At 38.2% G+C, this 25,811-nt stretch overlaps 1 protein-coding gene and 1 long non-coding RNA gene across 3 annotated transcripts; one reads left to right on the top strand and one right to left on the bottom strand.

Annotated features, from left to right (window-relative positions):
- Positions 1 to 595: 595 nt before the first annotated feature.
- Positions 596 to 24,907, bottom strand: DNAJC21 (DnaJ heat shock protein family (Hsp40) member C21). Its single transcript, XM_045565949.1, has 12 exons — positions 24,559 to 24,907; positions 16,997 to 17,090; positions 15,380 to 15,503; positions 14,948 to 15,070; positions 14,266 to 14,570; positions 13,196 to 13,347; positions 11,201 to 11,288; positions 8,438 to 8,596; positions 7,964 to 8,006; positions 4,308 to 4,480; positions 1,626 to 1,701; positions 596 to 1,079 (listed from the first exon to the last, which is right to left on the bottom strand). The coding sequence occupies exons 1-12, from the start codon at positions 24,905 to 24,907 to the stop codon at positions 912 to 914; spliced, it is 1,854 nt and encodes a 617-aa protein (XP_045421905.1). The 3' UTR covers positions 596 to 911.
- LOC123648242 lies at positions 11,074 to 19,788 on the top strand. 2 transcript variants are annotated; one of them, XR_006738536.1, is made up of 3 exons: positions 11,074 to 11,175; positions 19,008 to 19,131; positions 19,591 to 19,788. It is a non-coding gene; the product is annotated as an uncharacterized LOC123648242 (long non-coding RNA). The 2 variants fall into 2 exon arrangements; XR_006738537.1 differs by having other exon boundaries at positions 19,572 to 19,788.
- Positions 24,908 to 25,811: the final 904 nt, after the last annotated feature.

Here is a 25,811-nt window from a genome sequence, read left to right as displayed (position 1 = left end):
TTAGCCCTATCACAAAATCTTTCATTTAGAAAGTTTTTCTCCTTTGAATGATGGAAAAAACAGAACAAAACCTTCTGAAAATAGTGAAGAAAAAAAAACCCCAATGAAGAACACCTCCCTTGTTAAAGTCAGTGAAAATTCTGTACCATCTGCTACCTTGTTCCATCATACTTTATAGCTATCATCGTGCCTAGGGAGGAAGTGGCATGTAAATCAATTTGCTTCCACCTCCACAATTCAAATCAGAGCAAAAAACCAAAAGATGTATCTTGATGATAACTACCAATAAAATATCAAACTAAAACAACACAGTCAAACCTTGAAGAGATTATTCTTGAAACACATCATATATGTTCAATTAGTTTCTACCTATCACTGTTCTTGAGGGGGAAAAAAATCCAGTAATCAATAATCGGTTATTTAGAAATAATTTTAAAATCAGAACGGGAGTCACGATGTCAGGTGGAAAAAACTCTGATATTTTAAAGAGATCTGAGTTTTTGACAGATTATGAAGCATAACAAAATACAAAAGCATTAAATAAATAAAAATACTTAATGAGCAATTCATAAAATAAAGCAAAGGAGCATTTGTATGTGTTAAAATAATTTAATTCTCCCTGTACATTTCTGTCCATATATGCCAACAGAAATCAATACACACTTTACAATATTTACCTGCTTTTACACATTCAAGTCAATTCAGATGGCAAAAGTAGAATTCAATCACTAGTGAAATGTTTAAAAAATATATATTAAACAAAAAAAATGCTTTTACAAGATAAAAAATAATCTTCCACAATGCAATAAATTGCAGATCACTGAAATTTTAACTTTTTAGATGATTTCAGTTCAGCTTTTTGGTTTCAAAATCCAGAGACAGTTTAAAAAAAAAAAGTGTATGCAGAATTTCTATCTGTTTTTACGTTTTTCCTTCTTGCTTCGACTATTTGTTACACTGTTTAAAGACGATGATGATGGTGGTGCTCTTGCATGACCTGTGGCCTTTAGATGGTCAAAAAGTTTATTCCGAGATGGAAATTCACTATGGCAGGTTGTACAGCTGATAAGAACATCACTCTAAGAAGGGGGGAAAATTATAAATAAAAGCAAGCATTATCATCTAGAAGTAGTGTTTTATGATGTCAAGATTAAGCATCAAACAACTGCAAAATAAAGATGTTTTAACAAAATGGACAACTACCAAAACAGGCTCAACAAAGGCAGCACTAACCAACACCATTAACTTTAAGGGTTCTGAGACTTTCAATAGCATGTATCCCATGACTAGAACAGAGGAAGAGTTTGTGGTTCATAATTAATCTTCAGAATTTAACACATGTAGTTCTTATCACCAAGGCTTCAGATTGCAAAGTAATGGAGAAGACAATAGTAACTGTTCTTCTAGTACAGTCTAACATTTCCAATGTGCTTCTTTTTACTTGAAGAAAAACTGATCGTGGTGTATATATAAATTCAATGTCCATCAAGCAGAACTGTTGATGAATCCACACCATTGCAGGTTCTACAGGGAAGGGCTCACCAAATACACATTTACACTGCTAGAACATTATATTGCTTAAAGAAGGTCTACTAAATAGAGATGTGAAAATGATTTTGACCTACCACTATCTGTGGTTCAGCAGGTACTTTGACAGATTTTTTCATATCTTTGGTTTTCTTTCCTTTGGGTTTAGGAACACTGGAAAATAAATGAAAGAATTCAGCATAATCCAAAAATAATGTACCCCTTTTAATAGTCACCTTGCTCCCAAGAACATTCGAAATAGTGAAATGCACTTTAAAGGCTAATTGATTAATTTAATGGCTAATTTAATCTTCATATCTCAAATGAAGAGAACAACTTTAAGAATCAAAGTAAATGTAGCATAAAAATTAAATCAAATTTGGCACAAAAAATTAAGGAATTTTCTTAAAATAATTGAAAAAGCTAAAACAAGACCCCTAAAATACCTCTAAACATTTATACAGTGTGTTATTATAAAAAGCAAAGCACTTAATACTCCATTTATTGAAGCAAAACCATCTTCATAACCAACCAGTAATAACCATAAATCATCTATGGCGGTTCTAGTCTGATAAACATTTCAACAGTTCCACAGAGAAATGAAAAAAATAAAGACTCTGTAATGCATTTTTTCATAAAATTGAATTTGCTCAATGTAAGGAATTTACTTTTATTAAAAAACTTATATCCTTTCTTCTGATCTGGTGGGTGTTCTCCCCAATGTACCCTTTAAATCAGAAACTGCCAGCAAGTGTAGTCATGTTCCTCCTATTCTGCTTGAACTCTTCAACATTCTCTACTCAATCTCCTATATGAATTTTAATTTTCCTTTTATACTTTCCATCATTTGTGCTAACCAAATTCATAGGGTAAAAATCCTGCAACTATATTTACGGAGCAGATAGGATGGGTTATAATGAATAAGTTATGATAATGCCGCCAAGCACTTCCTGGGTATACTATCCTTCAAGCAAAAACCAAGGGTCTGTATTGAGTTATACGGCCTACACATTTAAGAGGTGCAGATTAGGAGTATAATTCAACATTATGCAGTATTCAGCCAGCTATGAAAGCATCAAGAAAAGGACACAATGGCATAAAAGGCAACAAGTTACATACTAATTTATAAAATATCACAGATACACCACAAATATATCTAAGAAAATTGAGGATAATATTTGTGGTGGACAGTTTATCATATTATGAAAGACAGCTACTCTATGAAGATAATATCCAAGACATTTATGTTTTAAAAAAATAGCATACACACACATTTTTTAATAAAGCAATTCTCCCTTGGTAGCCCCAGTGTCTGCACCACTACAGAGAAGCAGCAGAGGGGCCCAGCAGAGACACACTGGACGTCAGGACAGCAGGAGGGGGGGAGGGGTGGGGGTGGGACATATGATGTATTCATCTCACCCCTGCCATTCCTCAGCAGTGAAGAAGTCACTTGAATTCTCTGAATATTTTTCTCACATCGGTAAAATGAGAAAATTGAACTGTATCAGTGATTGCACAAGTCTGAGAACCCTTTTTCCTCCCCAAATGAATTCTCATGTAGAAGTAACATGGGAAAGCAAATGAAAAAACTTTAGCTCTAGCTCAAAGAAGGGTTCAAGGGCCCACAACCCCATCTCTTGGCCTACCCCTTGAGCCTGCCAAGCAGCACAAAGCACCCTAACAGAACACTTAGGTCCCACGGAGCTAGATGACCTGGGTGCCTTCAAGGCGTCGGGCAGACAGGAATTAAATGCCAGCTTTTCTACTTACCAGCTTTTGTCCTTGAACAAGTCACTTAAGCTGAGATTCAGTTTCCCCATTTGTAAAATGAGAACAAACATGAGAGTGAAATAAACGTGAATCTTCCCTATCAGGCTTCTACTCGCCAAAGTTCTTCATAGCTTTGACATTAGCAGTTTGTGTAGTTCTTTGTCATCCTTTTTAATAGCCAGAGCCCTACTGTCGGCCTCAGCCTTGTCTGTTTCCCTCCTTCACACTACCTAAATTCCTGAAACCACTAAGTATACTCCACCAGCCCACCACTGTTGCTCCAGTGTTAAGCATTTTCAACTCATGCTCCACTTTACTCAATCACTTTCCGTCTTTTTCATGGTCCTATAATGACGGGAACCTGAGGCTACTTACTGTTCAGATCATTCCTCATGGAACAAGAAATGATTTTCTATTCTAGAGGAACAGAAGAGGATGGGGACAAGAAAGTCAGGGAAGAAGAGGACAAGGACTGGCTATCTCCCAAGTGAGACCTTCCCCTAGCCCACCACCATGGCCTTGTGCAGCCCAGAAGTCCAGGGCTCCTTCGAGCAAGAAGGCCCCAAGGTGCTCACGTGTCCTGACAACACAGTGGTGCCCGATGCAGGCTGCCTGTCCTGAGCATGGAGATGCGGTTAGTGATGCTCCAGGGGGTGGGGCTGAAAAAGAGGCTCAGCAAGAGCCTTGTTCTCATAGGAGTGTTGAGAATTACTGATCCAGGACAAAATAAGAACCATGGCAGGACAAGGGAACAAAAATGGGATCAAAGTGACTTCTTTCTGATTTTGGCCATGTTGCTGACATGTCCGTGGGCACATGCTTTTAGCATTTTCTTCTCAACATGCTTCATCTAAATACATATGTGTGTGTGTATGTCTGTACAGACGTACAGACAGACAGACCTATCTTACTTGGACAATCATGGAAAATGAGATTTTACTTGATATATGAAAAGCTATCATTACTATCAATATTCAGTAATTATAAAATATGCAACTCTGACTTACGTTTTAGCTTCACTTTTTGGATCATCATGTGGTTTGATGGTCTCTGTGACATTAACATTTTCTTGGGAACCATTTTCCAATTCTTTGGCATTGTCTTGATTTAAGTTAGTATCTTTTGGATCAATCTTTACTCCTTCTCCAGTTCCATTTTCATTGAAATTGTCATCATAATTCTAGGTAATAAAACACAGATGCCATTACAGATAAGTGCCATAATAATACTGACATGTTATGCTGCCATGATAGTTAATAAACAATGATAATGCCCCACACACTCTAGTAGGAGTATATTGTTAGGAAATAAAAGAAAGAAGCTGGTAAATTAAGAACATGGAGGCTCATCATAGAGATATTAAATTAGAGAAAAACTGGAAACAATACAAATGTTCAATAAGTGTATGGCTGAATATATGAAGGAAAATTTTGAAGTGCTTAAAAATCATGTTCCCAAATGTATTAGTCAATTACATAAAAAAAATACAAGTTATTAGCAAAAATAAAAGACAGAAAATTATACAGTCGAATCACAATTTAATTCAATATTAAGTAATCTCTAGAGGTAAAATTAAAGATGATTTTTATACTTTTATTTTCCAAATGATCAGCAATGAGCAACTATTACTCTACAGTTAGGAAAAAGAAAAACAACAAACAGGCATTATAAAAGAAAGATGCCTGGCAAATACATTTTTACTAAGTTCAACTGTATGATTTTGTGTGACATTTTGCCACATTTGTGTGCTCTTTCTCTCCCTATAACCCCCTTCTCTTTCTCAACACAAACTTTTTTCCCCTGAACTGTCTGGAAGTAAGCTGCAGGCAGATATGAATCTTGCCATGTACCTCTAAGAACAAAAATATTCTCTGACAGATACACAATATTCACTCTACTCAAGAATTTAACACTGTTATCTTTTACACAATCCTCATTCAAATTTATTAATACCAATTGGTCCTTTTTCTGTAATCCCCTATAAGGATATAATTAAGGATCAGATGTTGTGTTTCGTTGTCACATCTCTTTAAATGCCTTTATTCTAAAACAGTCCCACTTGTTTTTTCTTTCATGACAACTTGATGGTCATTTTGTAGAATGTCCCATAATTTGACTTTGTCTGATTGTTTCCAAATGATTAAATTCAGGATAAACATTTCTAGCAATAATACTGTAAGGTAATGCTGGGAGGCAAAATGTCAGTTTGTCCCACTTTTCAGTGATAATAATTTGGTTAGAGTGGTATTGCCAGATTTTTCTACCTTACCTTTTTCCTTTTTTAATGACTAAGTTATTGGCAGGGTGTGACTCTGAGACTGTGTGAATATCCTGCTGCCAATAACCATTCACCTGAGGAATCTGGCACCTATTGAGGATTCTTGCTTAAACCATTTACTAATATTGGTGGCTACAGAATAGTGATTTTCTACCTCTATTACTTGGTCCATTTGCATTTGTACTAACTCATATTCTTTTGTAATAATAAAGTTTTCTCATCTCCTTTGTTCAACTCTTTTTTTAAACTCAGTATAGATACATATGAATTTTTTTTTAAACAATATCAATGTATGGAAATCTATCACCATTACTCCTTTTGATGACTCAAATTTTCCCAAACCGGCAGGCCCTGTAAACTGGGTCCTGAGTTCTTCTGACATACCCCCACCAGTTTTGGAGCACTTCCTTGGTTTTAAGCATAAGATGTTCTGGGCTCACCTTCCACCTTCCCAGTCTCAGCCCTAAAATCAGCCATTTTTCCAAGTAGCCTGTCTGCTTCCTTTTCGTGGGAAAGGGAACTTAGAAACTAAGATGTGTACACTCAGTGGTTACTGCTAAGGGGTGTCCTACTTTTAGGTCCTCACCACACACACTGTTAACACACTGTTCTTTAAATCATGAGGTCATACGAACATCTTCAATTCCAATCTAACACACAGCATTCTTCCTCCTTTTCCCTCAATCTATGTCTGTATTTCCCTTTTCCCACAAAGAGAATGTGGTTCCCAACATTAATATATTTATTCATCTGGTCTATTCTACAATATGCACAAAATAGTTTCATCAAAACCACACCAATACTACCAAAAAGCTACTAAGTTCAAGATTTAATGCTTCTGCAGTTAATTTTATCTTTTGATTATATCCCATGGAAAGTATTCAATCAGAGTTCTGTGTTCAAAAGTTACTTGAATTAATTCTTCTTTTCTGTCAGCCATAGTCACTTGTTATGTTTACATTCAGTATTAATTTGGGGGGAGTTTTCTTTTACTGTCTGGTTGCCTTATGCAATTTTTTTTGATTATACAAAAAACTTTCCCCGTCTTGAGTTTCAAGATACTCAATATTTGTTGGCTCCTGCTCTTTCACCTATCAGTATATATCTCCACACTGCCTTTCCCTTCAAAAAGAGCTTAGAAAATATCAAGAAAAGTGCTATATAAACTAGACCTACCTGATACAATCAGAAATCATAAACAAGAGGTATCATAAACGCACATAGCTTTGGAGAGGAAAAAATGAGTGGTCATTTGAAGCATTTTTGTCAGTAAGAAAATACTAATACATGTGTTTATGTTGCAATCAATAGAACCTATCCCTATCCTCCATGAACTGAGGTAAGACAGTTATGGGTTAAGTATAAATCCCTCTCCATTTTATTTAGTCCTTATTCTAGTGGTACTGACAAACACAAAGGAAAAGAGAAAGTGTTCTAAACTAATGATTATAAGGTATTTGGATGGATGATAGTAGAGTCAATGTATAAAAGGAATATACAATTTGCTATGTGGTTTTATAATTAAAGCAGAAAGTTCCAAATTATAATTTTAGCTCATGTGCCATGTATCATTTTTGGAATAGAAAACTGATAAAAATTATCAACTATATTATAGCCATTTGGATAAATAAGCCAAATCTAGAGTTTTATAAAAAATCATTGTTACCTAAGTTTCCTTAAAAATATTTAATACTTAATATAAGTTAATAACTAGAGTATAAGAAAATAGCACAAAATCAGTGCTACTCTCTTTAGAGCCACCAAATAGCCTTAGTAAATCGGACATTTTGTTTTTTATAGGTTCAGACACATCCACAGATTGTTACACAGGTGTAATAACATAACGCCATTTTATTTAAAAATAATCCTTAAGATAGAGATTGAATCTGGACTCTAGCTGTGAAATATTTAAGCTAAACTTCTGAATAACAAATATTTTTTCAAGAATCACAACCATTATAAGTTTCTAACTAAATGTTCCTTTTGCAATATTTCATTTATATCTTGTTGACAGAATAAACATATATACAATGATCAACCCCCAGATTTTCCTATTTCCAAATTTTAATTGTTGTCTTGACATTTTTAAAAGCCCTGTCATGAGATGTATTCAGATTTTAATACAGTCACTCAGCTAATTCATACCAGGGGAATTCTACATGCAAAATTCTTAAACATCCTGGCAATAGTAATTAAGTTGGTTATATATGCATAAGGAGAGAAAAGCACTACAAAAGGAAAATATTTTCAATTCCTTTTAATCTTACAATCAACATAAAAATATGGAGTGAAAGTCCCTCTCCTTAATACAGACTATACTGAATAAAGAAAAGTACTGCAACTTTACAGTTGGTATTTAATGGTAATAAAATCTTTTCAACATACCTGTGCTGGCTTCTGTTTCTTTTTTTTCTGTTTTTTAGAAAGCCTAAGGGCAAATATAAATCAAAATGTCAAATACTTGACTTTGTGAAGATTTACATAAGTGAAAAGAAAAAAATATTGAAACACTAGTGATATAAAAGTAAAATATTTAATATCATAAAGCATTCAAAGGAAAATAAAATATTCACATTGTCACTTAAGAGAATAATATTAATAACAGAACAGTGGTTGTGGTTCAATGGATAGTAATTAGCGTATCAACTGCCTAAGTAAAAAACTGCTTTTAATATAGTCATAACGTATTCCATAAAAATTATATTTGACACCATGTCTTTACCCTCTTTGCCACTATAACATTCCATTAACTAGAAGAGATGCAGAAAATATTAACAGGATAACTTCCTTAGGATAATACAGCATTTAAACGTAATCTCTGAATGCAATAAGTATATCTAGTGACATTTAAAGAAGTACTTTTGTTTTGGTGCATCTTCCATTTCTTCCTCAGAATCGTCATTCAATGGATTTTCATCAAATTGAGGTCCTGAAAAATTTTCTTCCTCCTCCTCCAACTGTTGTTTTAACAAGGCAACCATTTCCCGATGCTTCTTTGACTTCTCGTGATTCTTCATGCTGAAAGAACAATCTGTTAGTAGCTGCACTATGATTAATTCATATTTGCCCAGATATGTTGCTGGATGATTGTGAACAAGTTGGAATTTACTTTTTTTCCAGTAACTAAGCAAAATGTTAGTCATTTTATACAGAGAAACAGAATGCTGCGAAGATTCCTCAGGCACCGGAAGCTCCCATGCATTCCCTCTGCTTTCTCTGTCCTTTTATCTAACATACATTTTCTTCCTTTTTTTATTTTTGGCCAAATTCTCCATTTATTATTTTGATTTTTCAATTCTTAAAATGAAAGCCTTCTCTACGGTTTTCTTTCAATAACTAAGTATTTGCTAAGTGCTTCTATGTCCCAGGCCGTGCTGCAGGTCATGGACCACTGGGAAATCACAAGACACACACTCTAACTTTAAAAGGAAGACTCCCTGGACTAGAGAAACGGTGCTGTGAGGGCTGGAAGTACAGAAGCAGTTTACCTACTTTTGTGTTTTTCACCTTCTAAGCAGAGGTCTCCCTTCTCACTCCCACCACCCTAAATATAAGTTCAGACACATCTCTACCTCTCTGTCCAAAACTCTATAGGCAATGTCTCTTTCAGTATATCTATTGGCAACTAAATAACATTTCACAAAATAGAGTTGACAACATAAGCTACCGGAGTTAGATCAACTAGGAAGTAGGAAACTTGTGTTACTATCTACTGTATTGCATCTGTTCGGATTTTTGGTATTCTAGTTTTGGCTGCTACTTTTCCTTCCCACTAAAATTCTCCTATCTATCATCAAGCTCCCTTGGAGAAACTGGAACATCTGTATAAGAAAGTAAAAGCTCAAAAAAATGATGGGGACATGTCAAGTGGACAAAGGACCTGCTTGAGGAAACTCTTCCAAATCAAATCTGGAAAAATTTGAGTGTGAAAAGGGCAGTAACAAATTATAAACATTGGAAAAAATTCATAAATTCATATGGGTAACAGAAAGATAAATAAATTGGTAAAAGGGAGGGCTCCTGCTTACAGCAGACGGCCAAGGGCTGACTGATAAATGTGGAAGGAGCACTGGGAGAGCATCATTCTGCAACTGTCACAGTACAGACTGGTACAAGCTAAAACCATCAACGGATGCTATAGCTAGGAGGGAAATTTTTGTCAGAAGATATCTGTATAGTTTCAAAGTGTCTCCTCACAGATTAAGCAAGCATGCTGCAAGGCAAAATTTGTTGCAAAGGAAAAAACACTAAATCTATAGTACAAAAACTGAAAGTCACCCTGACTGAATGAGCAGAATTACCACCACCAATGAGTGGCAGGACTTTACATGCCTCCAACTGTGAGCCCTTGAGAGCAACACAACATCCTTGTGCAGCATCCCACTTGGGGATGGGCAACCTGAACCTAATCATGAGGTAGGATATAAACTAAAAATGAGAAGTATTCTAAGAAAAAAATATTTTAAAGTACTAGTATACTTCCAAAATATAAATGGCATATACAATGAAGACAAAGGAAATGTTCCAGATTAAATGAGACTAAATAGACAAATAAATGTAATGTGATCCTAGACTGGATTCTATATTGAAGTGGGGAATGTGCTATACAGGATATTAATGAAGGATCAAATGACAAAATTGAAATATGAGCAGTAAACTAGATAAAATTACTGTATCAATGTTATAATTTCCTAAAGGTGATAGCTATACTTTGGTTCTGTAAGAGAATATCCTTATTCTTAAACTTGCCTTCAAATTATTCAGGAAAAACACTGTGTCTGCGCGTGTGTGTGTATGTGTGTAGAGAGCATATGCAAATAGGGCAAAATATTAGCAACAGTTTGCTAAAGCAGGTATGCCACATTCCACTCTTGCGACTTTGTGGACATTATTTCCAAATTAAAAAATAATTTTTTTTAAACCTCCTTCATTGTTGCATTTTCTTTTCTTGCTTATTTCTAACTTTCCTGCCTGTCTCTATACTTCTCTTACCCTCCATTGTCTCTCCCTTGGAGTTATATGGTAATACCATTTATGCCTCCCACATCCCCGTTCTCAATTTGGCATCCTTTCTTCCTAACTGCACACATTGTTTTGCTGATTCTACTCTCATTTTCTCCCATGTTCTTTCTCCCTTTCTTTATAATGTATCCTTTTTAATACTTCTGTGTGACTGTTCCCATAAGATAAAGAGCTTCCACTTCAGCAAACATACACTAGGCAGGACAAGTTAAAGTTCCTGGGTTGGCAGCAACTGCCTACACGGGACAGCGATGACTGGAAGTGAGTCTGACACTAGCAATGGAGATGATTAGACGCGGTCTAGCCTCCTTGGACTATGTCTCTTTGCCAAAACAAGCAACATTTCTTCCTGGATATAGTGTAAGTGTTTAAAAGGCACTTTTAAATTAATATTACATAGGAACATTGGGATGAATGAGAATTGGTACAAAAGCCTTAACTGCTGGTACAAATATCTCTTCCTCCCATTCTGGCCAGGAACCCCTGAAGATGACATGTGGTTGCTGGTGGTTACCTGCTACCAGCATATTCTTCTCAAGACTTCCAAAGTGTTATACTTCACCTCAAAAGAAAAGGTGAGTTCAAAGATATTAAACTTACGCCTTTTCTGTCTTAAAAGATTTGTCACATGCCGGACAGTACAGGTTGTCATGAAGCTCAGCATCCTCGGCCTCATCACTCTCTTTCCCTATAAGCGGAAAGCCGATGGTAAGAATCCTGTTTGGTTAGAATGCAAATCTAAAATACATTAATAATAAATTACATCTCTTTAGTAAGGAGCAAAACTGGACATAAATTAGAAACTACATTTTTGGATTTCTTTCCCAAAAACCAAATAATGCTATCAGAATTTGAGTTAAAAGCAGCACTGCATTACAAGGAAGGGCTTCCAAATCAATCACTTTATCTTTCAAGTTCTTTTCTTAAGTCTACTTAGAAGAAGATTCAAAAATTTCTTAAAGTCCTGGGTATAAGCTAAGTTTAAAAAAGCAAATACTACTTTAATAGTTCTAAGATGAATCAGTTTTTTTCAATAAAGTTTTGTTTTGTTTTGTTTTGTAGTTTACCTCTTGAGCAAGATTTGGTCCAAACACATCTACAATTGCGATCTACTCTTAAATGCTTAAACTTACTTTACAACATTCCATCACCGTAAAACAGGCCATAAGATAGCATAGTACACGTAAAATTTAACATTATCTTTACAAACTTGAAATTCTTTGCACAATCTCATGTTTTTAAAGAAATAAACAAGTAAATTGATTTAGAATTTATTTTAGAACCAACAAAGATTCCAAGGTATCTCTTCCATATTCTACATTTTGGTTCTGTATAAGCGATGTTAATACCATTCAGAAAAGTAATCTCACTGAAATAAGTGACCAAAATATATCCTATCTAGTGTTAATGTTTTGTACATGGTGTTATTTTCCAATTACAGTATGTGTATACTTTCAATATATCATATACACAAAATAAACTTTAATTAAATAGTAACACTGGATTTGAAGTAAAAAATTTGTATCTAGAAATGGTCACATGTTCTCAGGCACATCCCATTGCTTCTTGGAGTCCTAACTTCCTCATCAGTAAAATGGAGATAATTCCATGAGCAAAACCTACCTGTAAGGATCAAACACACAAACCTGTGTGAGGATCAAAGGAGATCCCAGATGTAATAAAACTCTGTGTAGATTAGGCCACCTCATATTTATAGAGTGCTTTATAATTTTCAAAGCACTTTTACATGTACTACTTCTGATTCATTAATAAAACATTTCATTTCCTAGTCATTTGGAATAAATAAAAATTTGCTATTTTACCATTTGGGCTACTAGTCTAAAAAAAAACCACACTCGTAGATAAGGTAAAATTGGGATTTATCTATGTTTAGATAATTCAATTTTATTCCTCATGGAAGAGCTAGAGATGGAGGTAAGGAATCAAGTATACAGCTAATATTCTCAAAAATGCCTAATCCTCACCTTTTAAGGTAGTCACAAACCTATGCTCTAGTGATAGAGGTAGAGGAAAAAAAACATTTCTGTACACTGAAAGGAGACCCTCTATAAAGTGAGAGGAAAATTTACATACAGACTCTTGTATAGTATCAGCAGTTTCTAGAAATAGTTACCATTAAAACTTGACCTACTGCTTAAATGAATTTTAATAGTCACACCTATGAATATGCCCACTTGTCATATTATGCAGCCAGAAGTACAAATCGTTTAAGACATGTCAAAGCGTTTCTTAATCAAATTACCTGAATTAGACTAGTTCAACAGACTACCTTTGTTTGGCCTATACAACATTATCTTTAATTTTAATTAATTGCCACATTTAAAAATTGAGATGTGCCACATAAAAATCCAGATTTCCAGCTTCATTTAAAAAAAAAAAAAAGAAAAGAAAGACTCTGGCATGATCCTGGCAACAACTGATTAGAACTCGGGTGTTTTTCTGATTTTTAGTTGCTCTTCTATTCCCTGTTGTCTTACACCTGGGCCCCTTTACTGGCACCAGCTGGCATCTGAGTGCACACTCCTACATACAACATTTATTTTCTAAAATTTCTTAATGTACGGAGAAAGTTACCATCCTGTCCATCCTTGAGTTCATGTTCCTCCATTTCATTTTCATCCGATCCATCTCCAAACTCCTTTTCATACCGCGCCTCCATCTCCCGGAGCTCCTTCTCCAAGTCAGCCACGGTCATCCAACTCTGTTCTCTGTACTGCTCCGCCAGTCTACATACACAGCACAGTCTCACGCTGACACGTGTGTCTCCGCATGGTTTCCACTTAGGCATAAAATCCATCCCTCCAGAGACCTTCTTCCTCCCAAGCTGTCAATGCTTACAAACTTAAAACCTCTGCTAAGTTAAAACTGGGCAAAGTCACTTAAACCTGTTATGTGTCATGTGGATGACTTTAATTACTTTACGAGATAATGGGTTTTGAAATATGTAACTCTTAGCAACTTATTAAAGGTCCTCAGGTGATTTTTAAGTCATAGTGCCAAGTGAAGTGTTAATTTTCAAAAGACAAGGAGCAGGATGGGTAGAATTTTTATGTGAATAATTTTTAAAAGAATACTATGATGTTCCGGATTCAATGCTATTATGGTAACTCTTAACAACAAAGGGAAGGAAATGAACTGAATATCTCAGAGTATACCGACAGAGGAGGTATAGCATGGTGGTTAAAGCAGGGTCTCTGGAGTCAGACTTCTTGGGTCTCAGTCCCGACTCTCATTTACTAGCTCTGTGATCTTAGTTAGGCCTGTCTGCCTCATTTCCTCAAAAGAGCACGGAGGATAAAAACAGAAGTTACTTCACAGAACTGCTGTGAGGAAAGCACTTAGAGACAAGGCCTTGCAAAGAGAGAGAATTCAACTAACATTAGGTATTAATTAAAATTATTAAATTTTACAAAAGTCTAAAGGATCTCAAGTATAAAGCCCTCTAAAGGAAAACATCCAATTCAAAATAAAAACTTTTACACAGTAGATTAAAAAATGCTGTCCAATGTCAAGATTTTAGAAAGAAAAAAAGAAAGATGAAGCCAGGATGGTGACTGAAGCCAATGTGAAAACGCCATGTCAGGATCTACCTATGCTTCCTTTGACCCCTACAATGTAAAAAGGACCAGCCCTGTATTACGTACTTTGCCTGCTTTAGCTTCTGTTGCCGTCTCATGTCTTCGGCTTTCCTGGCCTTCTCTGCATTCTGTTCTTCCAAAAGTTTCCGATGTGCCTGCACTCTCTTATCTCTTTTACGAATGAAAGCTACCAGCTGCCGGACGAGCTCATTCTTCTCTTTCCTTGCTTTGTCTCGAATCTTTTTGTTTTCTTTTTCCATGGCTCGTTTTTCCCAGCGGTTTGAAGCTTGTCGTGTATCATATTCTTCCTTCCAAGCAAAATTCTTTTGAGTGCAGAAACTCTGCCAATAAGCGTAGAAAGGATGGACTACCTAGTGACAAAAAAATAGGTAAAATTCTGAGCTTTTTAACTTATTTTTAGAAAGGCAGAAAATATTAGTGATACAAAACATCATCTTTTTTTCACATATATAACATTCCTATTAATCAGTGGATAAGATAACACTTTTAAGGTTTCCCAGAATAAACAACAGCCTGACCACTGAATGGAACGATCAAAAAATAGGGAAAAGTAAAGAGGCAAGGCTACGAGAGAGGTGAATGCTCCTTTAGGAAGAGAGAGAGAGAGACAGACAGACATGGGACAGGACCAAGAACTAGAACCAATTTTTTTAAAATAAGGAAATGGGGAAAAGGCACAGTGATAAATGCTAATTATATAATAAAATGCAATGCATTTTTCTATTACCGTATCATAGTCACTCTGGGAGTCTCCAAAGGTTGGGAAATCCTCAACATCCTCCTCTAACACAGATTCTAGTTCTTCCTTTGCAATCATTTCAAAAACATTACGATACACTGTATAAAAGCCCTAAAAAACAGTAACAAAAGCACAGATTGTTAATAACTTTGTAGCCTAATCATAGGATAAGATCTAAAAATGTAAAATGAAAAACTTTAATGTTGAAGAATCATAGGACCAAGCTCTGTCACTATAAATCCACTTAGGTTTCAATTGGAGGTTTTCATACATTGACAGTTTAAATATGAAAGCAATGTATTTCCAGTTTTCAGAAATGAATACTGCTTTACTTTCTACTATAGAATAATCTGAAGAATTCTCTTTGTATTTGAGTCTCGATGCTTGATAAAAAATTAAAAGTGAGTTCATTTACCTTACCTTTTCATCATCTCCATAACCAGAATAACAGGTAACAGTGAAATAGCGAAGCAAATCTAAGCTGTCATCTTGATATTCTCCATCAAGCCCACCTTTAAGTAGGGCCTCTCTATGATTATCATACCTAAAACAAAAAATAATAATTTAGCATCATCAGTGAAGGCCGAATAAATAAGAATCCAAAAAGCCTCCTTACTCCGAAACTGCCAAAATATTATTGTACATTTCAATGCATCCAATCCATGATCAAAAAATTTTAAGGAAATATCAACACGAAAAGTATGCCTAATCTTTCACAGAACTGCTGATTAAAACTATGCCTACAACTTCTAATACATTATACAATACTAGCCCATATGAACAGGGGAATTTAAAAATGACTCTCCCAAAAAGGTAGTTGCATTTCCACAGGAAAGAAACATTACTAAAAAGGACAGTAATGGACATAATTTGGTCTATAGAATAATTATACATTTGTGATCTGGGAATTTACCAACATGCACTAGAACAAGACTCTTCCTATGCTTATATAAACTTAATATAGGAGCTTCACACATGATTACTACTCATAATAACTCTGCAAAAGTAGTTACAATCCCTGTTTGATATTACAAGAAATTGAAGCTCAGTAATATTAAATAACTTACTGCCTATAATCATAAAGCCAATAAGCAGCAAGGCCAGAATTCAACAGCAGGTCTCCTGTACTGCAAAGACCAGCCTCCTTGCACTACATGGCACTGCCTCTGGGTAACAGGAGAGTCACTAGGCAGGAGCTTTAATTAAAAGACAAGGGAATCCTTGGGATGAGAAGACAACCTAAGATGCAGAGAAGAGGCCAGACAAAAGGAGGTCAGGAAAGAATTTCTGAGAGGAAGGCAAAAGCAATTCTAAGACCAGACCTCCAGATTCCTCAGGTACAAAAAAGTTTAGAATCCTCTCTCTGATTTTCTTATAAAAGACAATTTCTTAAGAATTTTTTTACAGCCTTTCTCTCAACAGCCACCTGTACTATACATCACTGAACACACAGATGACTTACACGGTAGCTCTTCATAACTGCAGGATCTTGCACAGTTATGTCAGGGCTTAAAACCTATTCCTTTGTAGCAAGAAGTTAACTGAGAATCTGAAAACTCAGAACTTCAAATATAGAAATTTTTGTTTGGACATTAAATGATCAGAGCATCATCAGTAAAAGCATCTGTTACAGATGTAGAAGCTTAACTCAATTTCTTCATATAAAGTAGTTATGTGGAAATATTACAATTCTTATATTAAAACACTATATATGTCTTTAAGGACAAGTCAACATCTTTTCTATCTGATATCGGTAAATTTGTCACACATCAAAGGGACTTCATTTAATGAAGTTATTTCAAGTATCAAAATTAAACTATATAATATCATCAACTTTGTTTCATCACCTATGAAATTAGAGAGTTGGAGTAATCATCTCTAAGGTTCCTTCTGACCCAAATATTGCATTTTACATGAGTAGGTAACAAATGCTTCAGAACATACCAAAAGTCACTTAACAAATTTAAAAAAAAAACCCTATATTGACAATTCCTACCAATAACATAAACTAGGATGGGAAAAACAACTGATGCTCACCATGCTCTTTCCTGAGGGTCACTCAACACATCATAGGCTGCTTGGATTAATTTAAATTGTTCAGCTGCTTCTGCGGCATTATCCAGATTTTTATCTGTTAACAAAGACAGAAATTTAGTCACCAAAAATGTAGAGGACAAATCTAAATGAGACCTCTTCCATCACAATGCCATAAATAGATAAGGAGTGTACAGAACAAAGAAAAATAGCTAGAGAAAAGCAAAGAGATCCTGCATGATAGCCAAAAATCAGGATATATTATATGCATCTACCTAAGTAAAAATTTCAGGCTTTTCTCTAAGCCTTGGTATTACACTGAACATTCAATCTGCATATATCCACAAATGGAAAACCCTGAGTAATGCACAATCCTTTTATAAGGAGCAAAATAAATAAAATCAGTCATAGAAAGACTTATGTAATGTTAGATTACATTTAGTGCTCACATTGTTTTTCTTTCTTATTGATATATGTTGAAATAAATCTCATAAAGTTTAAAAAATATATAACAATTATTCTTTCCTTAGTTGTGCTTCCTTAGCCACGGAATTCAGAAAGCATCTTTGCTTCAAGGTAGCAGCCAGCTTCCGAGACAGTACCCTGCCTCCAGTCATTCACACCCTTGTGTAGTTCCCCCAGGTCAGCACGGTTAGCCTGCATGACCACCAGCACATGGTAGAAATAATGGTATGTCACTTCTGAGATGAGATTATATAAGACTGCAGTTTCCATTTTGGGCTTTTCCTCTCTCTGGTGTCACTCTGGGAGTAGCCAGCTGCCACAGCATGAAGAATTCAGGCAACCTATGGAGAAGCTCACGTAGTAAAGAATGGAAGCCTTGGCCAGCAGCCAGCAGGAACTGACGCCTGCCAACAACCCTGTGAGCAAGCTGGAAAGCAGGTTCTCCCAGACTATGAGATACAACCTCATGGGAAACTCTGGGCCAAAACCACCCAGCAAGCCATTCCCAGAGTCTGATCCTTAGAAACTGTAGCAATCTATATAATGAATACATGCTTGCTGTTTTTGTTGTTTTAAGCCCTGAAGTTTTGGTAATTTGTTATATAGCAATACATAACTAACACATTCAGAAAGTAAAATCTTTTGAATCTACTATGAAGCACAACAAAATTCTTTAAACAACAGCTCTATACCTGCCTTCTAAGAGTTAAAAGAAAATATGACGACAGAAATGTATTCCCTACAAATAGTTTTGCAGCCTTAAAACATGGCTCCCAAGGGCCTCCTGCTGCCTCTTCTCAGATGCCATCATGCTGATCCCAAGTCTTTCCGGTGGCCTTCAGCTCAACAACTAACACTAACAATACCTTCACAAGAGCAGAAATTTGCCACAGCTATTTTAGATATTATTTTAGAATCATCATCTCCTGGAACTGAAAGAAGCCTTATATTAAGGGGAAAAAATCTCCATCCCTGTAGCCTAGTTGTATGTGAGAAGTAATACAACGTACAGCTCATATTCGACAGCCAGTGGGTCATCCTCTAGTCCACCTCTTCTCTGCACTGAATACTCCCATTTCTTATGGCACACTATAATCCTCTACTTCTGTTATAAAATGGCCAAAGATAGGCACCGAAAATGAAAGAACCATTCATTACTTTCTTTTCTTCACATTTTTAATCACTCTAATTACATTAGCTCTTAAGAGCAGCATATTAAGTTATACTGAATAGTTGACAAAGTTTCAAGTATTTTTTGTATCATTACTGACAAGCCAATTATTAACTCTATAATACTTATAAAAACTCAAATATAGGACTTAATCCATGCTGTGGCAGACACTCTAGGTTAGATCATCCAATACCCTTTCCTCCTTTTCTGCTGTAGTGTCTAATATGGAGGCTGGATATCCTAAGATACTTGCTTATGCAGCCTCCCTTGTTGCCAGGAATGGTCATGTGACATAGCTCTGACCAATGAGATGAAAGCAGAAGTGTACTGATGTATTTCCTTTTTCCTTTCTTATTGTCTTGTATGTGGATGTGATAGCTGGAGCTGCAGCAGTCATCCTGAGACCACGAGGGAAAAGCCAAGAGATTCGAAGTGACTTTAGACCTGAAATTACTGAGCCAATGAAATAATGCCAGCTAGCACACCTCCAACACTTCTTGTGGTGAGAAAAACAAACTCATTATTTAAGCCATTGTGCTTAAGTTTTCTGTTTATTTTCAGCTAATACTAGCAATTACATTTTTTTTGTGACCCTTTTGCAAATGGGTTCTAGGTAGTACAGGATACCTAATACCCTGTTACAATTATTTTAGATTGCAATTATCACATTATAATAGATACTACTAGTTGCTTACCAATATCTACTCTCTTCTTCCTAACAAACCCTAATTTTGTTCACAATGGCAATGTACTTACTTAAAAAATTCACATCCTCAGACTCTTGAATTTGGAGTTACCAGGTGACCAGTTTTAGCCAACCAGATGTAAACAAAAGTCTAAGTGAGGCTTCCCAAGAAAGACATTGTTTTCCTGATGAAAAGGGACAGGTTTGGGTGGCACTCACAGTGTGCTGTGCCCTTAACCCATCTGCCCTGTCCAAAGCCAGGTATAATGCTTACAGGTGGAGCCATTTCTCAATTATGAAGATTGCGGCAGAGACTGCTGGTTCATCCTCAAGGTCTACTCTCCTCTTCTTCCAGTAACAACCAAATCCTAATTTTATGGTGGGCACCTGGTACCTGAAATAAAGGCTCCCATTTCTCAGCCTCCCTTGAAACTTATGTGTGACCACATGACCAAGCTCTACTCAATAAAATCTGTAAAGGCCAGACGCAGTGGCTCATACCTATAATCCCAGCACTTTGGGAAGCCGAAGTGGGAGGATCTCTTGAGGCCTGTAGTTCAAAACCAGCCTGGGCAATAGAGCAAGACCCCATCTCTACAAAAAATTTTAAAAATTAAGAAATTAGCTGGGCATGGTGGCATGTGCCTCTGGTCCCAGCCACTCGGGAGGCTTAGGCAGGAGGATCACTTGAGCTCAGGAGTTCAAGGCTTTAGCAAGCTATGATCGTGCCACTGTATTCCAGCGTGGGTGACAGAGTAAGACCATATCACGAAACAAAAAAAAACAAATCTGTATTCTATGGCAGCTGTAAAGAATCTTCTTTAAAAGGCAACTAGCACACAGTCTCTGTCCTTCCTTTATCCTTTCCTCCTCCATTCTGCTGCCTAGCACTAACTGCCACCTTGGACAATAATAAATAAGGGCCCCACCAGAGAGCTGTTGGGCCTCATGGAAGAGATCTGCTATCCTAGGCCTCGCCTGCCCATCTGCACTGCTATGTGAGAGAACAATTAACCACTGTCTTTGAGGCTTAACTGCTTACACCTGATGCAAGGACTCAAACCATATGGCCAGGATGACAGAGCAGGTCTTTGATGGCTTTATTAAGCAGCTAGAGCTACCAGGACAGGCCACCTCTGAATTCTTAATATGTGAGAGAAATAGTACTATTTGGATTAGCCACTGTAGCCAGCTTCCTATCACATGCAGCTGCATGCAATCCCGATACTCCTGTCAAGGTGAGAGTCCAGCTGTAAAGAATTCTGATTCCTATGTCTTCAAGAAAGCATTAATAAATAGGTTCAAGTGGAAAAGGACAAGGACAAAGCCCTGTGACATTCTGGTGTTTTCCAAAAGTCAACTCAATATTCATCAAGTACACCTCAAGCAGGGCTTGACTTCACTAAACAACTACAGCATCATCAACCTCACCAGCCTATACTTCTTTTCATGCTTTCTAGGAAAATGGGAGAAACTTTCAGTTTCAAAAATGTTTGTCAGATAAAAAAAAAAAAGCACAGTCCAAATTAAATGACCTAGAAGTAGCAAAAGTCAGCAACTGAATCTTCCTACATAAAACAAAAGAGGTGACTGTTGGTGGGAGGGTCTTTTTTCCTTTTAATCAGTACTGTACCTTTTGGTCCTGCTCCTTCCCACTTTCTTCTTTCCTCCCCCAAAGAAGTTTAGAAAAAGCTAAAGCTTTTAAACACATAAAATCCATTAATGTACCATCTGAAAATAAGGTCTAATCTCTTACTAGAGCTGCTTTCTGAAATAATTTTTCCAATCTAACATATGGCTGATTTCACTTAAATGCACCTGACCTAGTTGACTATAAGGCTGAACTGAGATCTAAAAGCAATAATATAATAAGTCAAAAAGCATTAAAAAAAGAAACGTCTGCATTTAGTATTACCCAAATGCAAAAGCCATGGGTATTGCAAATCCTGTCATTAAAGTTTAAAAGGTATTCTCACACTATTCTTTGTGCTTTTCTCCTGACATACTCAAGCACTCTTCTGCTCCCTCCTAAACCTGCTTACAGTGCCTTCTGGAAAATTTCATGGGCTGTGACTTCTAAGCCCTAGCCTTGAGTAAAGTCAGGCTCCCCCAGAACATCATTCCCTGCAGACCTCTTGGTTCCTCTGGCCACCGTCCTTCTACCGCAGGTCCGGTGGAGGAGCTGGCACCCATCTGCTCACCCGCATATAAAAAGTAGCAACCCTTCAGGAATCAGCTCATCTGACCATAGCACCTTCTTCCCCTCCTTCTTATTGTCTACCCATCTCCCAGCCACTCCCCTGACTCACTGAAAATTTTGGAACCTGGCTCAGAGTTTCCATCCCCAGAACCTGGCTGATTTCAATGTTCCCTGACCTCCTGGCCTCCCTATCTTAAGTACTGCCCTCTCCAATCCATTCTCTCCACTACAGCCAGAGAAATAAAAGCACAAATCTATCATTTCCCCTACTTCTAACTCCTCAATGGCTTCCCGATGCCCTCAGGTTATGATCCTAATCCAGTTTAGCACACCCTTCATGACCTGGCCTGCTGAGCTGGTCATGCTCATCTCTTTCCCATGCCGTCTGCATCCCTCTACCTGTATTCCCTGTAATCCTGCTTTAGGTCTCAAGCTAGATGTCACTTCTTCAGGGACTCATTGCCTGGACGGGTCTCCCCATCTCTCCTACCCACACGTAAACCTAGTCCAGGTTGGGTACATGTGCTCATAAGCATCCTGTATTTGCCCTCATTCAGCCCTTCTCTCACTGGATGGAAACTGCCGGTTTTCCTTCCTCTGTCTCCCCACAGACTGCACATGCCATCAGGGCAGGGACCATTCCTGCCTTGCTCACATAGCAAAGTGCTTGGGGAACAGGTATCAGATGGACTCTTGAAAGCGTGCCCTTCACAAGGAGTGACCTCACTAGGCAGGGCTGCTGACCCTATTGGAAATTATTCTCCGTTCCTCAGTAAAAGAAATAGTAGATGTACAATTATTACATGTCAATTGGAAATACAATTTTAAAAAGGGAAAAAAGAAATAAGGGTAATGTCTTTCCTTGTTTTTAATACCATGAAAAACAGACAGCCTTTCTATTTGAGAGAAACATTATTCTTTGAGGCAAAGTTTAAACCCAGAAATATCTAACATAATTGCATATAGAATGAAATTAAACATTTGTTGAGTGACAGACTTAACAAATTATGAATCAGCAAAACATATCAAAATTATGCATTACCAGGGAGAGTACTGATCCCTTAAGTACACAGGCATTTTCAAACCAAAAGATATTTAAGATGCCATAAATTATGATGATAACCAGAGAAGATATTTACATTCAGTTCCTAACAGGTTTGGTTTCAAAGTAGTTAACTGATATATTTGATACAGATATGTATATAACTAGTTATATATGTTACATAATATATAGTTACATATAACTGACATTATATTAACATACTATTTGCACACTTCTTCCTAGAACTGATTTCTAATTAATCACCAAATCTGGCAATTTTCCCTTTGTAACATCTTTTCCACTCCAGCTTTTCCCCTCCCACTGATCCTGAGCCTGGCTTGGGCCCTTGCCTGTCCACTGTGGATGGAGTCTCCCATCCTATTTAACCCCTCAGCTGCCTTCATAGTACCTCCCAAGAAAGCTTAATAAAACCAGTCACAACTCCCTGTTATTGGCAAAACAAATTTCACAGTCCTTAGCCTAACATTCAAGATTAAAATACAATCTGATTTTGGACTACTTTTCAAAAAATTACATATGCTTTTTGGTCCCAGCATAATTCTCTGGCTCATCCTTTCCCAGCCAAAAAGTCAGGGAATTCCTAACTTCCTCCTAGTTCCTAACTTGCCTCTACACTATTTTTGCACTATTTTGAATTTATTAATTTTGGCTACATCTTCCAACTTCCTGCTACAATGAACATTTAGCTCATTGACTTCTGCCCTTTCAATGTATTTACAATCACATTTTTGTGTGTGTGCCTGTGTTGGTAATTATTATAACTTTAAGTAACAGATGCATACCTCTATCTCTTGCTCCACCAGCCATAGCCATTCCCTTCTGACTTTGGGTCCTACCCTTTTCTTCGGCTCTTCTCCCAGTCCATATTTTTCAGACGTCTAATAAAAACTGCCTTTAATCAAACTGTGCCCTGGAACATCTTTTGACCACCACTGTACTTCCCCATACTGCTGAGTTCACTTTTCTAAACTGCATTTCTCCAGGATCTAGTCCAAGCTCCTGTGAAGGGGAAGCCTCACCGTCTCTCAGTACACAGTGCTAACGCCCTCCCTGAATCCCTGGGGCATTTATTAGTTGTTCTACTGATCCAACTGCCAGTTATGTACATTGTGCTATTTTGTTCACAGTTGTATTTTAACTTATCGTGTGTATAAGGCATGTTTTCCTAACAAGGTTCTGAGGTCTCTGTCTTAGCATTTTAGAATCTACACACCAGCACAGTGTAGTGACTTGCATATATTAGACACTCTATAACCTTATTTACTGCTTAATGCTAACGTGAAAGCCTCTTGTAAATCTCAAAAAGCTAAGAGTCAACTACTGTCTCAGTTTCCCAGTCTGGAAGATCAGATTACCTCCTAAAACTCACAACAGGCCTGGATTACAACCAAATGAAACATCCGAAGAATACTTCTCAGTAAACATATAAACTTCACTAGGAAAGACAACTATTAATAACTGAAACCCTGCATCTGGCAGAGTCATGTCCAAAGTGAAGTAAGTACAGTGTCTGTTTAACCAAACTACTAACGGGGGGTGGGAGGGAGGCATTCCTATTTAAAAGACTGTTTAATGGTCCCCTTGCCTTAATTTCAGTAAAAAAGGAGCCATAAATTAGGTTTAAGCAGTTGGGATTCCATGACGAAGTGAAGGGCAGCCGAGGAAAAGCCAGGGAAGCCGAGCTGCACGGGACTGCAAGGAAAGGGCATGTCTGAGGCAGGACAGAGCTACAGCCCTGACCCGTCCCTCGGCGGTGCCTGCGGCAGGAGCAGGGGAGCTCGCTGGGGCGCCGGGCCGGGGGGCTGCGTCCACGGGGGGGTGGGCAGCCGGGCCCCGGGCCCCGGCCCCGGCCAGAGGACAGTGACGAGCCGGCAGGTCGCGGCTCGGGCAGCTTCCAGAGTCAGCCCAGGGAGAGGGGTGGGACGGGGCGCGGAGGCTGGGCTTTCCGAGGGGCCGCGACGGTAGCGGGTTAGTTACTTACCCGGGTGCCATTTCAGGGCCAGCTTCCGATAGGCCTTCTTCAGCTCCTCCTCGCTGGCGTCGCGCCGCACCCCCAGCGCCTCGTAGTGACACTTCATCTCCCGGCCGGGCAGGGGGCCGGGGCCCGGGGCGGGGCCGGGGCCCGGGCCCAGGCCGAAACGGTGCCGGCGGCGCTGGCGGTCTTCTCCTCCGGCGGGAGCCCGCCGCCCGCACCTGGCCAGCCCGCGAGCGCGGCGGCGGCGGCGGCAGCAGCGGCGCGCGGCGGAGGAGGCGCGCGGCGGCGAGAGACGACGCGGGCTGCGGCACGCGGGCGCGCGGAGGGGGCGGCGCCGGCGGCCGCGGCTCCGCATGGGCCAGGGGGTGGGCTCAGTTCCGGAACCAGCCGCGCGGGAGGGAGGCGGAGCCACGGCGGGGCGAGTGGCCGGGCCGCGCGGGACGGGGCGGGGCCGCGGCAGGCGGAGCCGCGGCGGGGTGGTAGGCGGGGCCTCGGTCGATAGGAGGCGGGGCCCCGGCGGTGTCATTGTGAGGGGTACAGAAGGCGATCAGAATGAAGTGGCACCACTGGGTAGCCCACCTACGGCTGAAGCAGGAAGTAGGAGCTGGGATGGGAGAGGATTCTGGAAAAATACCTGATTACAATTTCTCAGTGGAGCCGAAGGCAATTCAGACTCCAAGTAAGCACCAGGTGGTTGGCTCAGGCCTCAAATAATAAATGGTAGAATTCGGTTGGACTGAACACTGAAGTTTTTGATCTCTTTTCAGTTCTCTTCAGCTGCCACTTAAAATCTGATATTGCTCATGAGCAACATGCATGAAGATGACAGTAAATAAGATTAAACTTAAACAATTTAAGAGGCAAGCATCAACATATTTTAAGATAACAAGCCATAAGCCTTTCCACCGATATGGATTAAATTGTGCTGATCCATCCATCACTCTTTAACCCTGATTTTCTGGTCTCTAATCCTACTTTTCCAAGATTGGTTTAGATTAAGAAAGCAGTTCCGGGATAGTATTTAACCAGTAGGTTTTGGTTGATCTGACTTGCTGTTTTACAAGAAGGAAGATCTGTACAACTGTTCTAAACAATTTAATAAGGTGTCAAAATAGTATCCTAATTGTCACTAAAATGCATTAATACACTAACATTTCACTGTAATGAGGAACATTTACATGCATCAGTTAGGTGTGGGTTATATTTCTCTACCATTTGTGATTAAAGAGAGAAGGGATAGCTCTGTTGCTAACATCTAT

Source organism: Lemur catta, chromosome 12 (genome assembly GCF_020740605.2).
Source record: "Lemur catta isolate mLemCat1 chromosome 12, mLemCat1.pri, whole genome shotgun sequence".
NCBI classification, from domain to species: Eukaryota; Metazoa; Chordata; class Mammalia; order Primates; family Lemuridae; genus Lemur; species Lemur catta.
The sequence above is the reverse complement of the archived record's forward strand: the minus strand, read 5'-3'. Positions and strand labels throughout refer to the sequence as shown.